Raw genomic sequence first — 15655 nt, 5'->3', positions numbered from 1 at the left:
GAGGGGGTGTCAGGCCCTCCCCCCCCATTCTGAGGGCTCAGGGAAGGACCAACTGCCAGGGAGAAGTAGCCAGGGATCCTCACCAGCCCTGTCACAGCTCCCCTCCACGGCATCATTGATTTCTTCCATATTCTACAGACGTGATTGAGTACCTACAGCCGGCCAGGCACTGTTCCCGAACTCTGCCGTCGTAATGGAGCTCACATTCCAGAGCAGTGCTGTCCAGTAGAAATATAATACAAGCCATATGTGTACTTTAAAGTGTTCTAGTGGCCACGTTACAAAATGTGAAAAGGAACAGGTGAAATTAGTTTTAATAACATATACGTAACTCAGCGTATCTAGGATACTATCATCTGAGCGTAATATGAAGCGTTAGAATGAAATGTTTTACTTTGTTTCATGCCGTCTTTGAAATCTGGTGCGTATTTCACACTTAGAGTACATCTCAGTTGAGACAGGCCATGTTTCAGGTGCTCAGTGGTCACGTGTGTCTGGCAGCTATGGGATTGGACAGTCAGCCCATAAGTAGCTGGTGGCATCAGAAGAGGTTCTGCTTAAAAGACACGTGATCCTGGCCTCCAGGCTTCCCAGCTGGGTGGGATCCACGTCCATGATCAGGGAGGTCTTGCAGTTGGGGAGAACTAGTCATTGTTCATGCACACGGAGGGCCCGAGACTATACGTGCTCGTAAGTGAATCCAGGACGTTTTGCCAGAGGTGGTGGCTCTGAGCTGCGAGACTGTTCAGTTGTGGGGAGGAGGAAGAATGGGGTTCAGGTTTGGGGGCAGGGTGCTCCAGGCCCCTCGCGGGTTTCTCCTGAGTATGGAGGCGGCGCTGCTCCAGAAGCGGGAGAGTCTCGGGATGGGAGTGGGAGCCTGGTGCCCTGACAGTGATGGTTGCTTCCCTCCCCGCACCACCTCCACAGTGCCGCTCCACGGGCAGTCCCCGCTGGTGACGGGTGAGCGCGTGGCCACCAGCATGCGGACGGTGGGCAAGCTCCCTCGGCACCGGCCCCTGAGCCGCACGCAGTCCTCGCCGCTGCCCCAGAGCCCCCAGGCCCTGCAGCAGCTGGTCATGCAGCAGCAGCACCAGCAGTTCCTAGAGAAGCAGAAGCAGCAGCAGCTGCAGCTGGGCAAGGTGAGCCGGGAGGAGCAAACATCCGGGCCGTGCTGGGGTCAGGACACAGAGGGTGCCGGGCTGGCGACACCCGGGCCACTCCCCAGGCTGCATCAGAGGAGCCGCCTTGCCTTTTTCTAATTCACATCAAAGGTCTGTATGGGCTGGGCCGCTGTCTGCCGGGGAGAGAGGAGGGAAGGATAGAACCTCCTGGGCCACAGGCTGCACAGCTGCGCCCCCTCCCAGCTGACGCGCCTCCTTGCTCTGCTCCTAGATCCTCACCAAGACTGGGGAGCTGCCACGGCAGCCCACCACCCACCCCGAGGAGACAGAGGAGGAGCTGACAGAGCAGCAGGAGGCCTTCCTGGGGGAGGGGGCCCTGGCCATACCCCGAGAAGGCTCCACGGAGAGTGAGAGCACACAGGAAGACCTGGAGGAGGAGGAAGAGGAGGAGGAGGAGGAGGAGGGAGAGGAGGAGGAGGAGGAGGAGGAGGAGGAGGAGGAGGACTGCATCCAGGTCAAGGATGAGGAGGGCGAGAGTGGTGCTGAGGAGGGGCCCGACTTGGAGGAGTCCAGTGCTGGTTACAAAAAGGTGCCCCCTCTGCCCCAGCCCTTGATCACCACCCCTGCGTCCTCCCCGCTATCTTTCCACCTTTACCCTTCCCTCTCCCCCGTCTGCAGTTTCCAGGCTGTGCAGGAACAACTTTTTAAGAGTGAAAGGGGAGCAGGAAAGAGACAAGGGGCTGTGGAAGGGAGGGAGCTGCTTGTGTCAGTCTCAGAGCTGTCTGTGCCCCGTCTGCCAGCCCCTCCCTGCGTCTGTGACTGCCCCCGCCTGTCTGCTTCAGTGTGTGTGTGTGTGTGTGTGTGTGTGTGTGTGCGCGCCCGTGCGCGCACGTGTGCACATGCACGTGGTCTGTGTATATCTGCGTTTCTGCCTGCGTAGGGCCGGTTGTGCGTCGGTCTCTGCGTGCGTGTGTACACACACGCCCCCGCTGTTACTACAGTCTGCCCTGGTGCCTAGCACGCACTCCATTCATTGCGGACACAGCTGAGCCCTCCGGGCCTGACTCATCCCACCCCCTCTCACACCCCCGTCCCTCCCAGCCTCTTACCTCAATGCTACTCCGGTAGCATGACTCATCACGTCCGTCGTCCCCCCCCCCCCCCATCTCTCCCCATCTCCTCGGAGATGGAGATGAAGATGGCTAAGGCTGGAGTGTCTCCTGTCCCTGGAGAGAGGAGGGTGGGGGGAGGAGGCAATACAGAAGAGAAGGGCTGGATTCAGGCCCCCACCCCCTGGGAGGCCACCTGTCCTCACTTCCATTTCAGACTAAGCCTCACCCAGGCTCCCTCCCACTCTCCTCCTTCCCAGGTGTTTGCAGATGCCCAGCAGCTGCAGCCTCTGCAGGTGTACCAGGCGCCCCTCAGCCTGGCCGCTGTGCCTCATCAGGCCCTGGGCCGCACCCAGTCCTCACCAGCTGCCCCTGGGGGCATGAGGAGCCCCCCGGACCAGCCCACCAAGCACCTCTTCACCACAGGTGAGCCCCGCGCCCGCACGAGCTGTCCTCACATCGTCTGCCAGGGGGCCTGTGCATGGCATCCAGCCTTGGGCATCGTGAAGAGATAAGATACAGCCCCTGCCCCGCAGAGATGGCCAGGGCCCCTCAGAGCATCCCGAAGGGAGGGAAGACAGGCCTTGGCCCCCTCCCTCCGCACTACAGCCACCTGTGGTAGTGATGGCAGCCTCTGCCTCGGTGGGAGGGCGGTGAGTGTCCCTGCCCACTGGGGCAGCGTCTTCTTTCAGGAGCCCACCCCACCACTGCTGAGGGACCACCAGTTTTGTGCCCTCGCCACACAAGCCCTGGAGGCCTAGGTGGAGGGAGCCCGCTGTCTCAGCTTGGTCCTGCTGTTCTAGCTCCCTCTCTGCCCTGTGAGGTTAAATATGAGGCCTCAGTCCATTCCAGAAGGCTCTTCCATGTGAAACTGCTCTGTGCTGGGCTCTGAGGGGGCACAGATGCTTGAGGACGGTCCCGACTCACCAGTGGGGTGTGTTGGGGGGTAGAGGGGCAGCACACAGGGGCTGTGACAGGAGGGGGAAAGGAGGATGTGCCATGAGGTCAAAACCGATGGGGGTGTCAAGGGCGGCCTGCTGGAGCCTCGAGGAGCAGGGAGGCTTTTGACAGGCGGTGATGGGGGAAAAGAATTTCATGAAAAGAAGAGGGGCAGGTGTGTGGGAGGGCAGCTGGGGTGCCTGTGAGGAGGTGCTGGGACCAGGGTGGGCTGGGGAAAAGCTCAGTGAGCTCTGCTCTGCTGAGGATGGCGGGGGCCAGGCTGTCACACGGCCCAGAGCAGTGCTGGCTGACAGGTGTGTCTCTGGCCCAGGTGTGGTCTATGACACGTTCATGCTGAAGCACCAGTGCATGTGCGGCAACACACACGTGCACCCTGAGCATGCTGGCCGGATCCAGAGCATCTGGTCTCGGCTGCAGGAGACAGGCCTGCTCAGCAAGTGTGAGGTAAGGGAGCCCCTCCTTCCAGCTTCCACCTCAAACCCAGCGAAAGCCTTTGTGTTGCCCCTGTCGGGGAAGCCTCTGTCTGGGTCTCTTCCTCATTCTCTCTTCAACCCCTGACTTCAGGGCCAGGCCCCGCAGGCACCTGCCAGTTCCATCCCTTGTAGCCTGGTTCCCCCATGATCTCCAGCTGAATGGGGGAGGGTCCTGGACTGGGGTCCCTGGGGGACCAGGGCATACTTCCTCAACAACCTTTGATCTCCCGAGGCTAGAAAGTGGCTCCATGTGCCCCAGGCTGTGGGGCAGAGAGAGGGGCTGGACCTCGGGGGAGCTGAGCCTGCGGTGCCATCCCTCTCACCGGCCTCTCTTCCTGCTCTCCCCTGGCAGCGGATCCGGGGTCGCAAAGCCACGCTGGACGAGATCCAGACGGTGCACTCCGAATACCACACCCTGCTCTATGGGACCAGCCCCCTCAACCGACAGAAGCTGGACAGCAAGAAGCTGCTCGGTGAGCTGGCCGGCCGATGGGGGGGCGTGGGCCAGGCCAGGTCTTCTGCCCCGGTGGGACTGGGGTAGGCAGGTGGGTTCCCGCGGGCGCAGTTGCTACATTGCACGCCTCCAGAGGGCGCCATTCACACAGACTACAACATGCTGGTGGGATGTGTGCAGGAGGATGGGAGGTGACAGGTCAGGCCTGGTGATGGGCTTTGCCCTTCACCCTAACCTGTCAGGCCCCTTTTTCTCCCTGCCATTTGCCCCAGAGGTAGGATGCCCCCCCCCCCCCCGGGACGGGGGACAGACATCTCCCAGCTGGCGTGGGCTGCAGAGGCCTGTCGTGTGCTGGGGCCTGGCCTTCTTCTTCTGTGGCTGAGTTTACTGCCCTCTGCACACCCCAACCTGCGGCTTCGGCAGTCGAGGCAACTTCCAGAGTAGCTCTGTTCCTCTTCCCTGCAGGCCCCATCAGCCAGAAGATGTACGCCATGCTGCCTTGTGGGGGCATCGGGGTGAGTAGGGCACCTGCCAGTGGGGATGGGTGGGTGGTGCTCCCAGCTCCAGCCCCTCCCTTCCTGCCCACCACAGCTGCACCCCCATTCTCGCCCTCCCCCTGCAGGGGGCACGCTGAAGCCTGCTCTCCTGCCCCCGCAGGTAGACAGTGACACCGTGTGGAATGAGATGCACTCCTCCAGTGCCGTGCGCATGGCGGTGGGCTGCCTGGTGGAGCTGGCTTTCAAGGTGGCGACGGGGGAGCTCAAGGTGAGTGTGTGTGGGGCCTTGGTCCTGTTGCCTCAGGAGCGGGTGATGGGGGCAGCTGTGGCTTTCCTGTCAGTAAGGCACCATCCTCTGTAATCTCAACCTTCAGGTGCAGATGTGGGGAGGAGGTGCCAGCTCCAGGCCAGCTGGGGGGTGAGGGGTAAAGAGGGAATGACCAAGAGGCACTAAGGTCTGTGCTGTCATGGGTCTCACGTGGCCCTCGGCTGGCTTTCCTAAAGGTTGTGGGATTGATGCTTATGACGTATGTTCTCGTCCTGGCTTATGCTTCTCTCCTTCTGTGTCCACCCACTTCGTGGCCACCTTGCCCGCCTGTCTGCCTCTTGTTTCTGTTCCTCCGTCTGTACCTCTCCAGAATGGTTTTGCCATCATCCGGCCCCCAGGACACCACGCGGAGGAATCCACAGCCATGTGAGTGCCACCGCAGCCCTGCCCCAGACCCACTGCCCTCACACCATCTGCCTCTCAGCAGAGCTGATGCGCGTGTATCTGTGAGCAAACATCCACTAAGGCTGACGACCTGCCCTCTTCTCCGCTCACCCCCGCAGGGGATTCTGCTTTTTCAACTCTGTAGCCATCACAACCAAACTCCTGCAGCAGAAGCTGAATGTGGGCAAGGTTCTCATCGTGGACTGGGTAGGCAGTCGGCTGGGGGGACCAGGGTCAGCCTTCAGGAAGCCTCCACCCCAGCCCCACGCCCTCGTCCTCAGGTGCCCGTGCTGGGGCTCTTAGCCCAGCCTTCACAGTCCCATGGGGCCCCCCTCCTCACTAGTGGAGACTCGAAATGCTTTTAGCCCCTGGTCCACCTTGGCCCCCAGCCCGCAGCCTTGAGCAGCCGAGGAGGTTTTCTGCCTTGAGTGGTAGAGACAGCTCCTGCCGTTGCTGGAGTCCCTGTTGACTGGGGCCTGACTGTGTGCCAGACACGTGGTGCTGCTTCGTGGCCGCCTTGCTTCCTAAGTAGTAGGATGTCCATTTCGATAAACAGAGACACTGGGCTGTTGGGGGACTTACCCAACCAAGGTTACTTAGCGTAGGATGTTGGGTACTGGGTTTCAGATCAGGCCTGTGGGCCCCGGCATTTCTGCTCCTGCTGCCACGCTGTGCTTCTCCGCCTCTGCCTCTCACAGCAGAGGGAAAGGCCCCTACCGCTCCCTGTGAGGAGCAAGCCTCAGCAAGGAGGGATCTAATCTCTTCGAAGCCCAGCTTGGGCTTCAGAGTTCATGACGTTGGGTTCTCCTTCAGAATGCATCTGTTTGCTTTCAATTCCTGACTAGCCGTACTGTTTCCCTCCACACTGCTGAGCTGAGTGGGCTCGCAGGGAGATCCACCACATTCGTCCCCTGGCTTTGTGTCTCCTCTGTGCAGTGCCATGTCCCGGCCCGCAGACCCTGGTTAGAAAAGCGTGGGGTGATTCCGTGGCGGACAGAACACAGATGCCCTGTAGCTAGTGGTGGGCTGCACCCCCAGAGCCCACCACAGGGTCGGGGTGGGCCAAGCAGAATTTTGACCTTTGGGTCAGACCCTGGGCCTCTTCCCTGATGCTCCCACCCCTTCCCACTAGGACATTCACCACGGCAATGGCACCCAGCAAGCATTCTACAACGACCCCTCCGTGCTCTACATCTCCCTGCATCGCTATGACAATGGGAACTTCTTTCCGGGCTCTGGGGCTCCTGAAGAGGTACAGCTCCTGGGCTCAAACGTGGGGCCCTCGGGGAGATAGCAGAATGGGACCTGGCAGGGAGCCATGGAGGCCCGTGGTGGTGCTGGTACCTGGGGAGTCTGGGCTCCTAGTGGGAGGACCACGCCAGCCAACTGCCCCTCCATGCAGAACAGAGGTCAGTGGAGTGAGGGCTGGAGGCAGGGCTGAGGGCGGGGCAACGTCTGGGATCCCCAGGCAGTGAGAGTAACCCCTCCCCCACCATGCTGCCAGGTTGGCGGAGGGCCGGGCGTGGGGTACAATGTGAACGTGGCATGGACGGGAGGTGTGGATCCCCCCATCGGAGACGTGGAGTACCTAACGGCCTTCAGGTGGGGACTGAGAAGAGCCGAGGGAGGGGTGGGAACCCCCGGGCCCTGCCATGGGAGGGGCAGAAGGCACTCAGTTCCGCATGGGTGGAGGGGGTCGGCTCTGTGGGGGGCAGAGCCTGGGGAGGCCTGGCTGAGCCACCTGCCAGGGTCAGCTTGGGCCCTCCCTTTGCAGGACAGTGGTGATGCCCATTGCCCACGAGTTCTCACCTGACGTGGTCCTGGTCTCCGCCGGGTTTGATGCTGTCGAGGGACACCTGTCTCCGCTGGGTGGCTACTCTGTCACCGCCAGATGTGAGCCTGTGGGGGGATCGAGGGAGGCTATGGAGCAGTGAAGATGGGGTCGAGTGGGAGGTTGGGAGGAGGGTTGAAGGCAGGTCTAAGACTTGGAATCATCCTGGCAGCATCCTCCCACTCTCCCTCTGCCAACCCTGGCCTTGAGGGGCAAGCAGGTGGGGGGGGAGCATCTCCTCCAGGAGTTGTAGGGATGGAGCTCGCTGATCCCTCATGTTTCAGTGGTGGTTTTTCACGGTGCTCCTTAGGAGACGCGTAATTGGATCTTTTTAGCCTCTTACGTTTTGTGTTTTATGGAGCATTTAGTGCACTGACACTGAGTTTTATTATGGATATCGATTTGGGTTTAAATCCACCGTCTTCTTCGGTGCTGTTTGTCCCATCTCGTCTCCTTTCTCTCCTTCCTGACTTGCTCCTGGATTGAGTTTTTCTTTAAGCGTCTCCTCTCCCCCCCTTCACGCGTCCCTGAAGGTTTCGGCCACTTGACCAGGCAGCTGATGGCGCTGGCAGGGGGCCGGGTGGTGCTGGCCCTCGAGGGAGGCCATGACTTGACCGCCATCTGTGATGCCTCTGAGGCCTGTGTCTCCGCTCTGCTCAGCGTGGAGGTGAGGGGTGCACGGCGGGACTGGGGGAGGTGGGCCAGTAGGCCAGGGGGAAGGGGCCAGCGAGGGAGGGTCCCTTTCCTGGGTCAGGCAGCACCGAGGGCCCTTGGGGAGGTTTTCCTGATTCCTGAGGACAGGTGGTGACCAGGAAAGGGAAGGCTTTCTAAATAGAGGTTTCCCCGGAAAGGCTATGCTTGCCCCTGTCATGGGGCTGAACGGCGGGATGGTTAGAGGGGCAGCCACTCTAAGCCTTCTCTTCTTTCCCCTGCCAGCTGCAGCCCTTGGACGAGGCAGTCTTGCAACAAAAGCCCAACGTCAACGCAGTGGCCACGCTAGAGAAAGTCATCGAGATCCAGAGTGCGTGGGCACAGGCAGAGGGACTCAGGGCCCAGCTTGCCAAGGGGGCGGAGCTTGCGTGACGCCAGGGCTAGGGCTGGGGGTGGCCGTACGTTTGGGGGTTTCTGGCTCTCCCTGACCCCCGGCCCATCCCTCATCCACAGGCAAACACTGGAGCTGTGTGCAGAGGTTCGCTGCTGGTCTAGGCCGTTCCCTGCGGGAGGCCCAGGCCGGTGAGACAGAGGAGGCTGAGACTGTGAGTGCCATGGCCTTGCTGTCGGTGGGGGCCGAGCAGGCCCAGGCTGCTGCAGGCCGGGAGCACAGCCCCAGGTGAGGTGCCCCCCACCTCCCTGCCCTCGCCCAGACTGCTCCCCCCCACCCCACAGTGCTTCAGTGCCCTTCCCTGTTCTTGTGCCCACAGGCCAGCAGAGGAGCCCATGGAGCAGGAACCTGCCCTGTGACGCCCTGGCCCCCACCCCTCTGGGCTTCTTCATTGTGATTTTGTTTATTTTTTCTATTAAAAAACAAAAAGTCACACATTCAACAACGTCTGCCGTGTGGGTCTCTCAGCCTCGCCCCTCCTGCTCCTCTTAGCTGCCTCAGGCCCCCCCTTTCCCCCGCCCCCCGTGGCCCATGTCTCAGCTCTAGAAGTTTGCACCCTCTGTAGGGCCAGGGGTACCCTTTCCAGCCCTTCCCTCACGTTGTTTCGCACACCCACTTCCTGCATTCTGTCTTTGTCCCCCTTGGAGCTTGGGCCAGCTCAAGGTGGGCCTGGGGCCCAGATAGCACCTTCCGGTTCTGGGGTCCCCCTGAGTGAGGAGGGAACAGTAAGTTTGGTGCCTTGGCTTCAGCTGACTTAGGGGGAAATGCCTTAATTTCACCCTCCTCCCCTCTCCAGCCCCAGGGGAGGATCCGGAGGGTCCCTCTACAGTCTTAAGATGTAGAGTGGAGGGGAGGTGGGCTCCCGCCCTGCGATTCTCACTCTTTTCCCCCAGTGTCCTCACCATCTCCACACAGACCCCTCTCTCCTCCTCCTTTCTCCTGGCCTCAGCGCCGAAGGAAAGCTTTGTGCTGTCGGACGTGGGCCTGAGGTCCGTGGGCAGGGCTGTCTTGCCTTACCCTCCTCAGGGCCTATTTCCCCTTCTCAGGGGCTGGAGAGGGTGAAAGCGTGGGGGGAGGTTTGGAGCTGCACTCCTGGGTTCTGAGGGGCCAAGAGGAGGCGCAGAACCGGGCCTGCTCTCCCTCTTACTCTGTCGGCCTCCCTGCCCCTCTGCTGGCACAGTCTGGGGAGCGGGGAGAAGGTGGTCCCTGCAGGGGGGCTCCAGGCTGGTGAGAGCCCCCCTGCTGTTCAGGACCAGATTTCCCCAGCCATCCAGCACGCTGCAAGCAGAAGGGTCAGTGGCCCACCTCTCTCCTGGGGCCTTTGGCTTTGAAGCCTGGGGATGGTGAGTGGGAGTTCTAGAAGGGGCAGGGCCAGAACTCAGGAGTCTGCCCTCAGCTGTAGCTTGCCTTCCTCCTGGGCTTCCTTTGTGGGCCACCAGCCCAAGGGAACTAAGACCAGGATGGGGCTGGGCACTGCCCTTTCTCTTTCCCAGAAGCCCTGCTAGCCTTCTTGCTTCCAGGGCTAGGAGCCCACAAGGCTTCTAGCGAATGCCCTCCAGCCTGTGGGAAACCAAAGATGGGAAGCAGCTCCTAGGGGGCTGAGTCTTACTCCCTCCTTCTCCCCAACACCGCATATACTTTCTTTCCTCCCGTCCCCAGGGCTCCACCAATCTGTTTACATATTTATTATCCTAACAGGGGCCTGAGCAGGGTTGAGGGAGCCAGGGGAGGGGCAGGAGTCCCACCACCATTGGTTCATTGTGCGCTTGTGTCTTGTGTGTTGTTAGTGTGTTCTAGATCCTCCTGGGGGATGGGGATGGGGCTGGGCCCAGGGTACCAGGCCTCCCCATGCTGAGCCCCAGCTCCGGGCCGCTTACCCTCCCTCTCCCCACGGCCGGTCTGGTTCTCATGTAAACCCACTCCTTGCTTTGTCTCCTTGGACATGGATTTCAGTTAAGTATTGTGTAACCTGTTACACTGTGTGTCCTTGTGTAAATAAACTTGTTTCTGGCAGTGCCTTCTGGGGCCAATGTCTCTGTTCTCTGGGCTCTCAAATGGAGTTGAGGGTCTCATTCCCCCTCCTGGCCAAAAAAACACTACTTTTCTCCAGCCCCTGGACTAGCCAATTTAGGAAACAAGAGGCTGGGGTGGGAGGGAGTGGGATCTCTGTCCTGTGGGTTAAGAACAAGGTTTCACTGAACGTAGCCACAGCATCTCCTGGAACCTCTGTGTGGCCTACGTGGTGATGGTGGGGAGAGGGCCCGGGCTGAAGGTCTCCCTGTTCCTTTTGACTCTCAGTCTCTGGGGGCACAGGGTTGAAGCGGGTGCAGAACAGGTGGCCTGGCAAGGGTTCCACCTGCAGCCGCACGGGCAAGTCCAGTGGAGATGTGCACAGAGTCAAGAGAGGAGTCCAGAGGTGTGGAAGGGCTTTATTGGGGCTGCTCTGAGCCCCTCACAGTGTTACAGGAACCCACTGGTCTCACTGTTGCCTTTGCCCTTTGGGGACATGGGAGGGAAGGCAGGAGGAGGACCAGCCTTCCTGGGAGAGAGAAGGCCCTTCTTTGGGGCTGAGACCAGGTGGTGGGAGAAGTAGAAAATTCACCATGAGCAGGGCCTGTTGGGGGCTGGAAGGGGACGGGGCTGCCTCCCCGGAGTGTGGAGGTCACGGAGTGTGTGGGCTTTGTGAGAGGGAAAGTGGCAGTAGGAGGCACCTAGAGTCAGGAAGAGCGGATGGGTGGTGCTTCCTGGGCACTGAATGTGTGCACCAGCCAGGGCACGAGGGCCAGGACCAGGCATGGCCAGAGGGTGTGCTTGAGGAAATTGAAGATGTAGAAAAGGCTGATCTGAGGGGGGTAGCCCAGCCAGTCCAGGGGGCCCAGCAGCCCCATGGCCAACACAAGGCAGGCTAGCTTCTGGCCATGTCCCAGGTATGCCCGCCGCACCTGGGCATAGCAGGGGGAGTGAAGGGCGATGCCCAGACCCAGGGCGGCCCCTGAGTCGCGGCTCAGAGAGGCAAAGGGCCGGCTGTCCAAGTGCACCCACTCAGGCCGTTCACACCACTTAGAGGCTAGGTTGATGGACCTGTAGGGAGCGAGAGTCTTTGCCAGGAGAGAGATTCCCCTGGGTCCTAGAGGGCTGACGGCTCTCCACCCCTTTGGGGCCTACCGCCATGTTCTGCCGTGACCCCAGGAGACTCAATGTTTGTGAACAGCTAATGTGTCCCGTTTTAGCTACAACCAACCAGAGACCCACCAGGCCAGGTATAGGTGAGGCAGGACAGACCCCAACTTGCCCAAGCTTCAAAGCAGGACTTACCAAGAAAGATCCAGGCCCAGTGTAAAGAGCGTCCAATAGATGAGGCTGGCACCCAGCAAGAGGGCCAGTGAGGTCAACCCGTAGAAGCTTAGCTCCCGCTCCGCGGGCACCCGGGGGGTCATCAGCCAGCCCAGGGCAGCACCTAGGGAAGTGGGGTGACAGCAGCTTCAAGGAGTTTGGGGATACGACCCCCACCCCGAGCCGCAGGGTAGTTTGGCAGGAGAAGGGGGCCCTTGGGGTTGGCTGTACAATGGGAAGATCATACACTGGTCCTCCCACTGCCAACGGCACCCTCTGGGTCCACCCTGTTGCCCCAGTTGCTCACCAGTTATTAGGCCAGCCAACACCTGGTGAGGGAAATGTGCTAAGAGGAAGACCCGGGACAAGCCGACCGCCAGCAGGAAGGTGCAATAAGCCAAGCTAGGTATCACCCTCACCCAGCGGCTAAAAAGAAGAGAGGCAAATGGTTCAGGAGGTGTCCACGCACAGCTGGGCTTCCCTCAGCACCCAGGCACCTCACAGTTTGACCAGATGCCCCGGCGTCTGCAGAACTCCAGCTCCCAGGCTGCCCTGCTGCTGGGTCTTTTGGGTCCAGGGTACCATAACCTCTGCCCCCGTTGGTGGGCAATGCCAAGGTGTACCTGTGGGTCCGAGTGGCCACTTGGGAAGAGATGGCCGTCATTATGGGCCAAAGGGCTGCTCCTGTGATCATACAGTGTCCGGAAGGGCTGCCTGCCAGGGGATTCAGAAGCTTGTGGTGAGAGGATGCTGGTGGAACCCAGGTGCCCCTGGTGATTGCTCAACCCAGCTGCCTCCCCGTGGCCGAGGGGAGAGCCTTCCTCCAGCACTGACCCTTAGCTCCCTCTGCCCTGAAGCGGCACGGGTGCTCTTCTCCTATAATTCAACATGGTCTTCCCTGGGTTTCTTTGTTCTCTGGCCCAGTAACTGAGAGGCTGGGCCTCTGATTAGGTTGCCCCAGCTGAAAAGTACGACCAAACACTCACTGAACCCTAACCACATTGGGAGAGGGAAGTTTGAGGCTTCTCACCTGGACCAGTTTCACAAGAAGAGGGGAACTGGTGAACCTGGGCTGGAGCCTGGCTGTAGTACCCAGACTCATGGACCCACCAAAAGGGCCTATCTCCAAACAGAAACCTAGAAGAGAACAGATGCAAGATGCCATTACACGCACACACAGCCAGGGGAACGGGGGCTGAGGCAGGACACCTGGAGTACTCTGGAGGGCTTACAGGCTGGAGTCAGAAAGGGTGTCCAATTCTGTGCCATTGCCTTGCCAGGGTTTTTTACCTTGGAACAGGAGAAAGCATGCTATTTTTTTTAAAGTGATAAGGAGGCAAGAGATTGTGGTGTGTGCGTGTGTGTGCTCTGAGATGCTCAGAAGTCCCATCCTTAGCCCTCCCGCTACAGGGCCGGCTCTGCTCTTGCCATCTATAGAGAGCCCAGGACCTGCCCCATGCCCTCCCTCCCCAGACCCTCACTGACCCTCCTGCTTCTCCTCTCTCCATTTCCCAAATTCCAGCCTGAGTTACTTAGGTAAGCCTCTGGTCTTTGAAAATGGGAGTGGGGAATGGACAAAGAGGCTGAGAGAGAATAAGGAAGACAAAAAAATTCAAAATCCACTGGCTTAGCCAGGTGCTTCACTGGACCCTGGGAAACACACTGCAGAGGCTGCTGTGGCCAGAAAGAGAAAAGGTGGGAGAGCAGAAGAGATGCCGGCAGGAAGCCAAGTGCTGGGGAGGGAGGTGTGGAAGGGACTTGCCTCTCCCTGCCAAAAAGTGAGCCTGGATCATGCACCAGATGCTCAACACATACTTAGGAAATGAATAGGGGCTCTGCCATGTGGGGGGCATTAAGAGTGTCTACCCAAGGGGGTGGTCTTAGGGAAACAGGACTAGAGAGGAAGGCTTATACAGACTCTGAGGAAGGAGAGCACAAAGCAAAGAGCAATTCAGTAGGAAGGAAATGATCAGACAATTGCTTTCCGTTTACAGCAGGGATGAAGCCCTGGCTGAGAAGAGTGGAAGGGAAGGTATTTTGTTTTTCAGCAAGTCATTCCAGCCCATCCATTCAAGTGTCTCCTATGAACCTCCCTTCCCTCCCCCAGGCTGGCAATCTGGCAACAGAGACAGTGGTGAGGGGTGAGGGGAGGTGCAGCTGCATGCCCGGCGGAAAGTATGCTCCCTTCTGCACCCAAGAGAGAACAGGTGGCACAAAGAGATACACCCCAAGGGCCCCACCCACTTGCCTGGGGTTCCTGGCTTCTAAGTCTGTGTGCAGAGCCTACTAGTGAATGAAGGGGAAAAGGGAGAAGAGAAAGTGTTCCCCGGAAGGCAATGCTTTAGCCCAGTGCTTTTTGAAATTTACTGTGCACACAAATCGCCTGGGGTCCTTGCTAAAAATGCAGATTCTGATTCAGTAGCTCTGGCGTGGGGCCTGAGATTCTGCATTTCTAGCAAGTTTTCAAATGCTCCTTATGCTGCTGGCCATGGTCTGGGGGACCACACCTTAATCTGCAAGCCTTTTCTGTCCTTAGCCACTAGTGTGAAGCCTGGCACAAAGCATGCTTCTTAAAAACTATGTCAAATAAACGAATGAATAAATGAATCAAAGAGTGAGTTGAGAAGCAGGACTTTCTGCTACTTAAGTCACCACAGATGCCTGTTAAAATACAGATTCCCAGCCCCTCCCCTGGAGTTTCAAAATCTGTCTGTGTGAGGTGGAATGGGGTATTTGCATTTTAAATACGCCCCCTTAGGTGATTTCTCTGATCAGGCCCGTTAAACACCAGTTTAATGATTAGGATGGGGACTCTGAGGTCCAAGATGCACAAAGATGCTCATAGGGGAAAAGTCAGTGGCCACGGGGTAGGGGTGGGAGGTCTTAAGGCCATGGGTTCACTGTCGGGGGGGTGGGGGTGGGAAGCCAGGCCTTTGAGGCAGCTGACGAGAGAGATCAAGGACTGCACAGGGCTCAGGGCCTTTGGGGGTGGGGGACCAGGACGCGGGAGGGCTTCGCTGTCTCACCACTTGAAGACGAGGTTGAGCCACTCGGTGATGAGGCTGATCCAGAGCACTGCGATGCCCACCCGGCGAGAGGCGTAGTAAGCCACGGGGAAGTAGAACAGAAAGAGGCTCTTGGGGTCGCCCAGAAAGGTGACCCAGAGCCACACGTTCTCCAACCAGGGCAGCTGGTTCTGCAGCGCCTCGGCCATCGCGATGCCCGCGCCCAGCGTGGACTCCATGTTGACCCCGGGGCCGGCCCGGCCAGGGTTTGAGCTAAGGCGGAAGCCGAGGAGTCCAGGCGACCAGGAAGCAGCTCCTCACAGCCCTCCAAAGCCCACCCTTCGGATCCGAGGCCCCGCCCCCTGTTGGTGGCCGGGAAAGCCCCGCCTCCTGCCCCGCCCCCTGCAGCCTCAGGCTCGCGCGAGCCAGGCCTCCTGCCGGTACCGTTTCCTCCTCCTGCGCTCTTCCCGGGCCTCCCTCTCTACTGGGCAGCGCAGGGGACAAATCTCTTCGAAGGCGTTTCCGCAGAGCCCCACGTGGCTGCTATTGCCGGCACGTGGGCAGAGGGCGTAGAGGCGGCTCCAGCTGCTGTTCCGGGTCATCGGACAGACTAACCTGAGGGTCGGCGGTGCGTCCAGGGTCCCTCCTTTACTTCTGTGAAGATGGATATGTAATATCCCGGGCCAGGATTCCTTCCAGACCAGACCTTTCTCCTCCAGTACAGCTACCCTCCAAAAATATTTCGAGATCTCTTGGAGAGAAGGCTAGGGACAACCCCTGCTCCGGGGAGCCAGGCATCCCTGGTTGGTGCTGAAGCGGGCCCCTACGTTTGCACACACAGCTGGCTAATCGGTACACGCCTTCCTCCCCCAGCCCAAGACTCTCCTGCTTGAATTCCTCTGCTGTTGATTTGGAGGCTGACAGATCAGCCTCTTGATTTTGAGGGGTCATCCCTAACGGCTTGACAGTTGTTACGCATAGCACAGTCTAAATCACCCTTCCTCCCGGTTCTGTGCTTGCCTTGCCCCTCTCCTTTCGTCATCTTGTCATCTTGCCTT

The 15655-nt window shown here is 59.5% G+C and overlaps 2 protein-coding genes across 7 annotated transcripts in view; one reads left to right on the top strand and one right to left on the bottom strand.

Annotated features, from left to right (window-relative positions):
• The window catches only part of HDAC5 (histone deacetylase 5), a 36457-nt gene extending 26193 nt beyond the window's left edge, over positions 1-10264 (top strand). For 3 of the 5 annotated variants that reach the window (XM_029212519.1, XM_029212518.1, XM_029212520.1), the window contains 16 exons: positions 928-1139; positions 1393-1710; positions 2491-2656; positions 3501-3634; positions 4016-4136; positions 4583-4632; positions 4775-4882; positions 5253-5308; positions 5446-5533; positions 6459-6578; positions 6831-6928; positions 7101-7219; positions 7691-7824; positions 8094-8178; positions 8322-8487; positions 8579-8618. In XM_029212519.1, the coding sequence (XP_029068352.1) occupies positions 928-1139; positions 1393-1710; positions 2491-2656; positions 3501-3634; positions 4016-4136; positions 4583-4632; positions 4775-4882; positions 5253-5308; positions 5446-5533; positions 6459-6578; positions 6831-6928; positions 7101-7219; positions 7691-7824; positions 8094-8178; positions 8322-8487; positions 8579-8618 (2015 nt within the window). Of the gene's footprint in view, positions 1-927; positions 1140-1392; positions 1711-2490; positions 2657-3500; positions 3635-4015; positions 4137-4582; positions 4633-4774; positions 4883-5252; positions 5309-5445; positions 5534-6458; positions 6579-6830; positions 6929-7100; positions 7220-7690; positions 7825-8093; positions 8179-8321; positions 8492-8578 lie in introns of those variants that run through there. The other 2 variants (XM_029212517.1, XM_029212516.1) reach the window with 2 other exon arrangements.
• A 404-nt stretch (positions 10265-10668) lies between these two features.
• G6PC3 (glucose-6-phosphatase catalytic subunit 3) lies at positions 10669-15088 on the bottom strand. 2 transcript variants are annotated; one of them, XM_029212597.1, is made up of 6 exons: positions 14619-15088; positions 12623-12729; positions 12216-12306; positions 11900-12018; positions 11575-11716; positions 10669-11340 (listed from the first exon to the last, which is right to left on the bottom strand). In XM_029212597.1, exons 1-6 carry the CDS (start codon positions 14834-14836, stop codon positions 10977-10979), a joined length of 1041 nt encoding a protein of 346 aa, XP_029068430.1. In that variant the 5' UTR covers positions 14837-15088; the 3' UTR covers positions 10669-10976. The 2 variants fall into 2 exon arrangements, with proteins under 2 accessions (XP_029068430.1, XP_029068431.1); XM_029212598.1 differs by lacking the exon at positions 11900-12018 and having other exon boundaries at positions 11087-11340; positions 14619-14936.
• Between the last annotated feature and the right edge of the window lie 567 nt (positions 15089-15655).

This window comes from Monodon monoceros, unplaced genomic scaffold (genome assembly GCF_005190385.1).
Source record: "Monodon monoceros isolate NGI ecotype Baffin Bay Population unplaced genomic scaffold, NGI_Narwhal_1 Super_Scaffold_9, whole genome shotgun sequence".
NCBI lineage: Eukaryota > Metazoa > Chordata > Mammalia > Artiodactyla > Monodontidae > Monodon > Monodon monoceros.
This window is presented reverse-complemented; position numbering and strand designations above follow the sequence as displayed.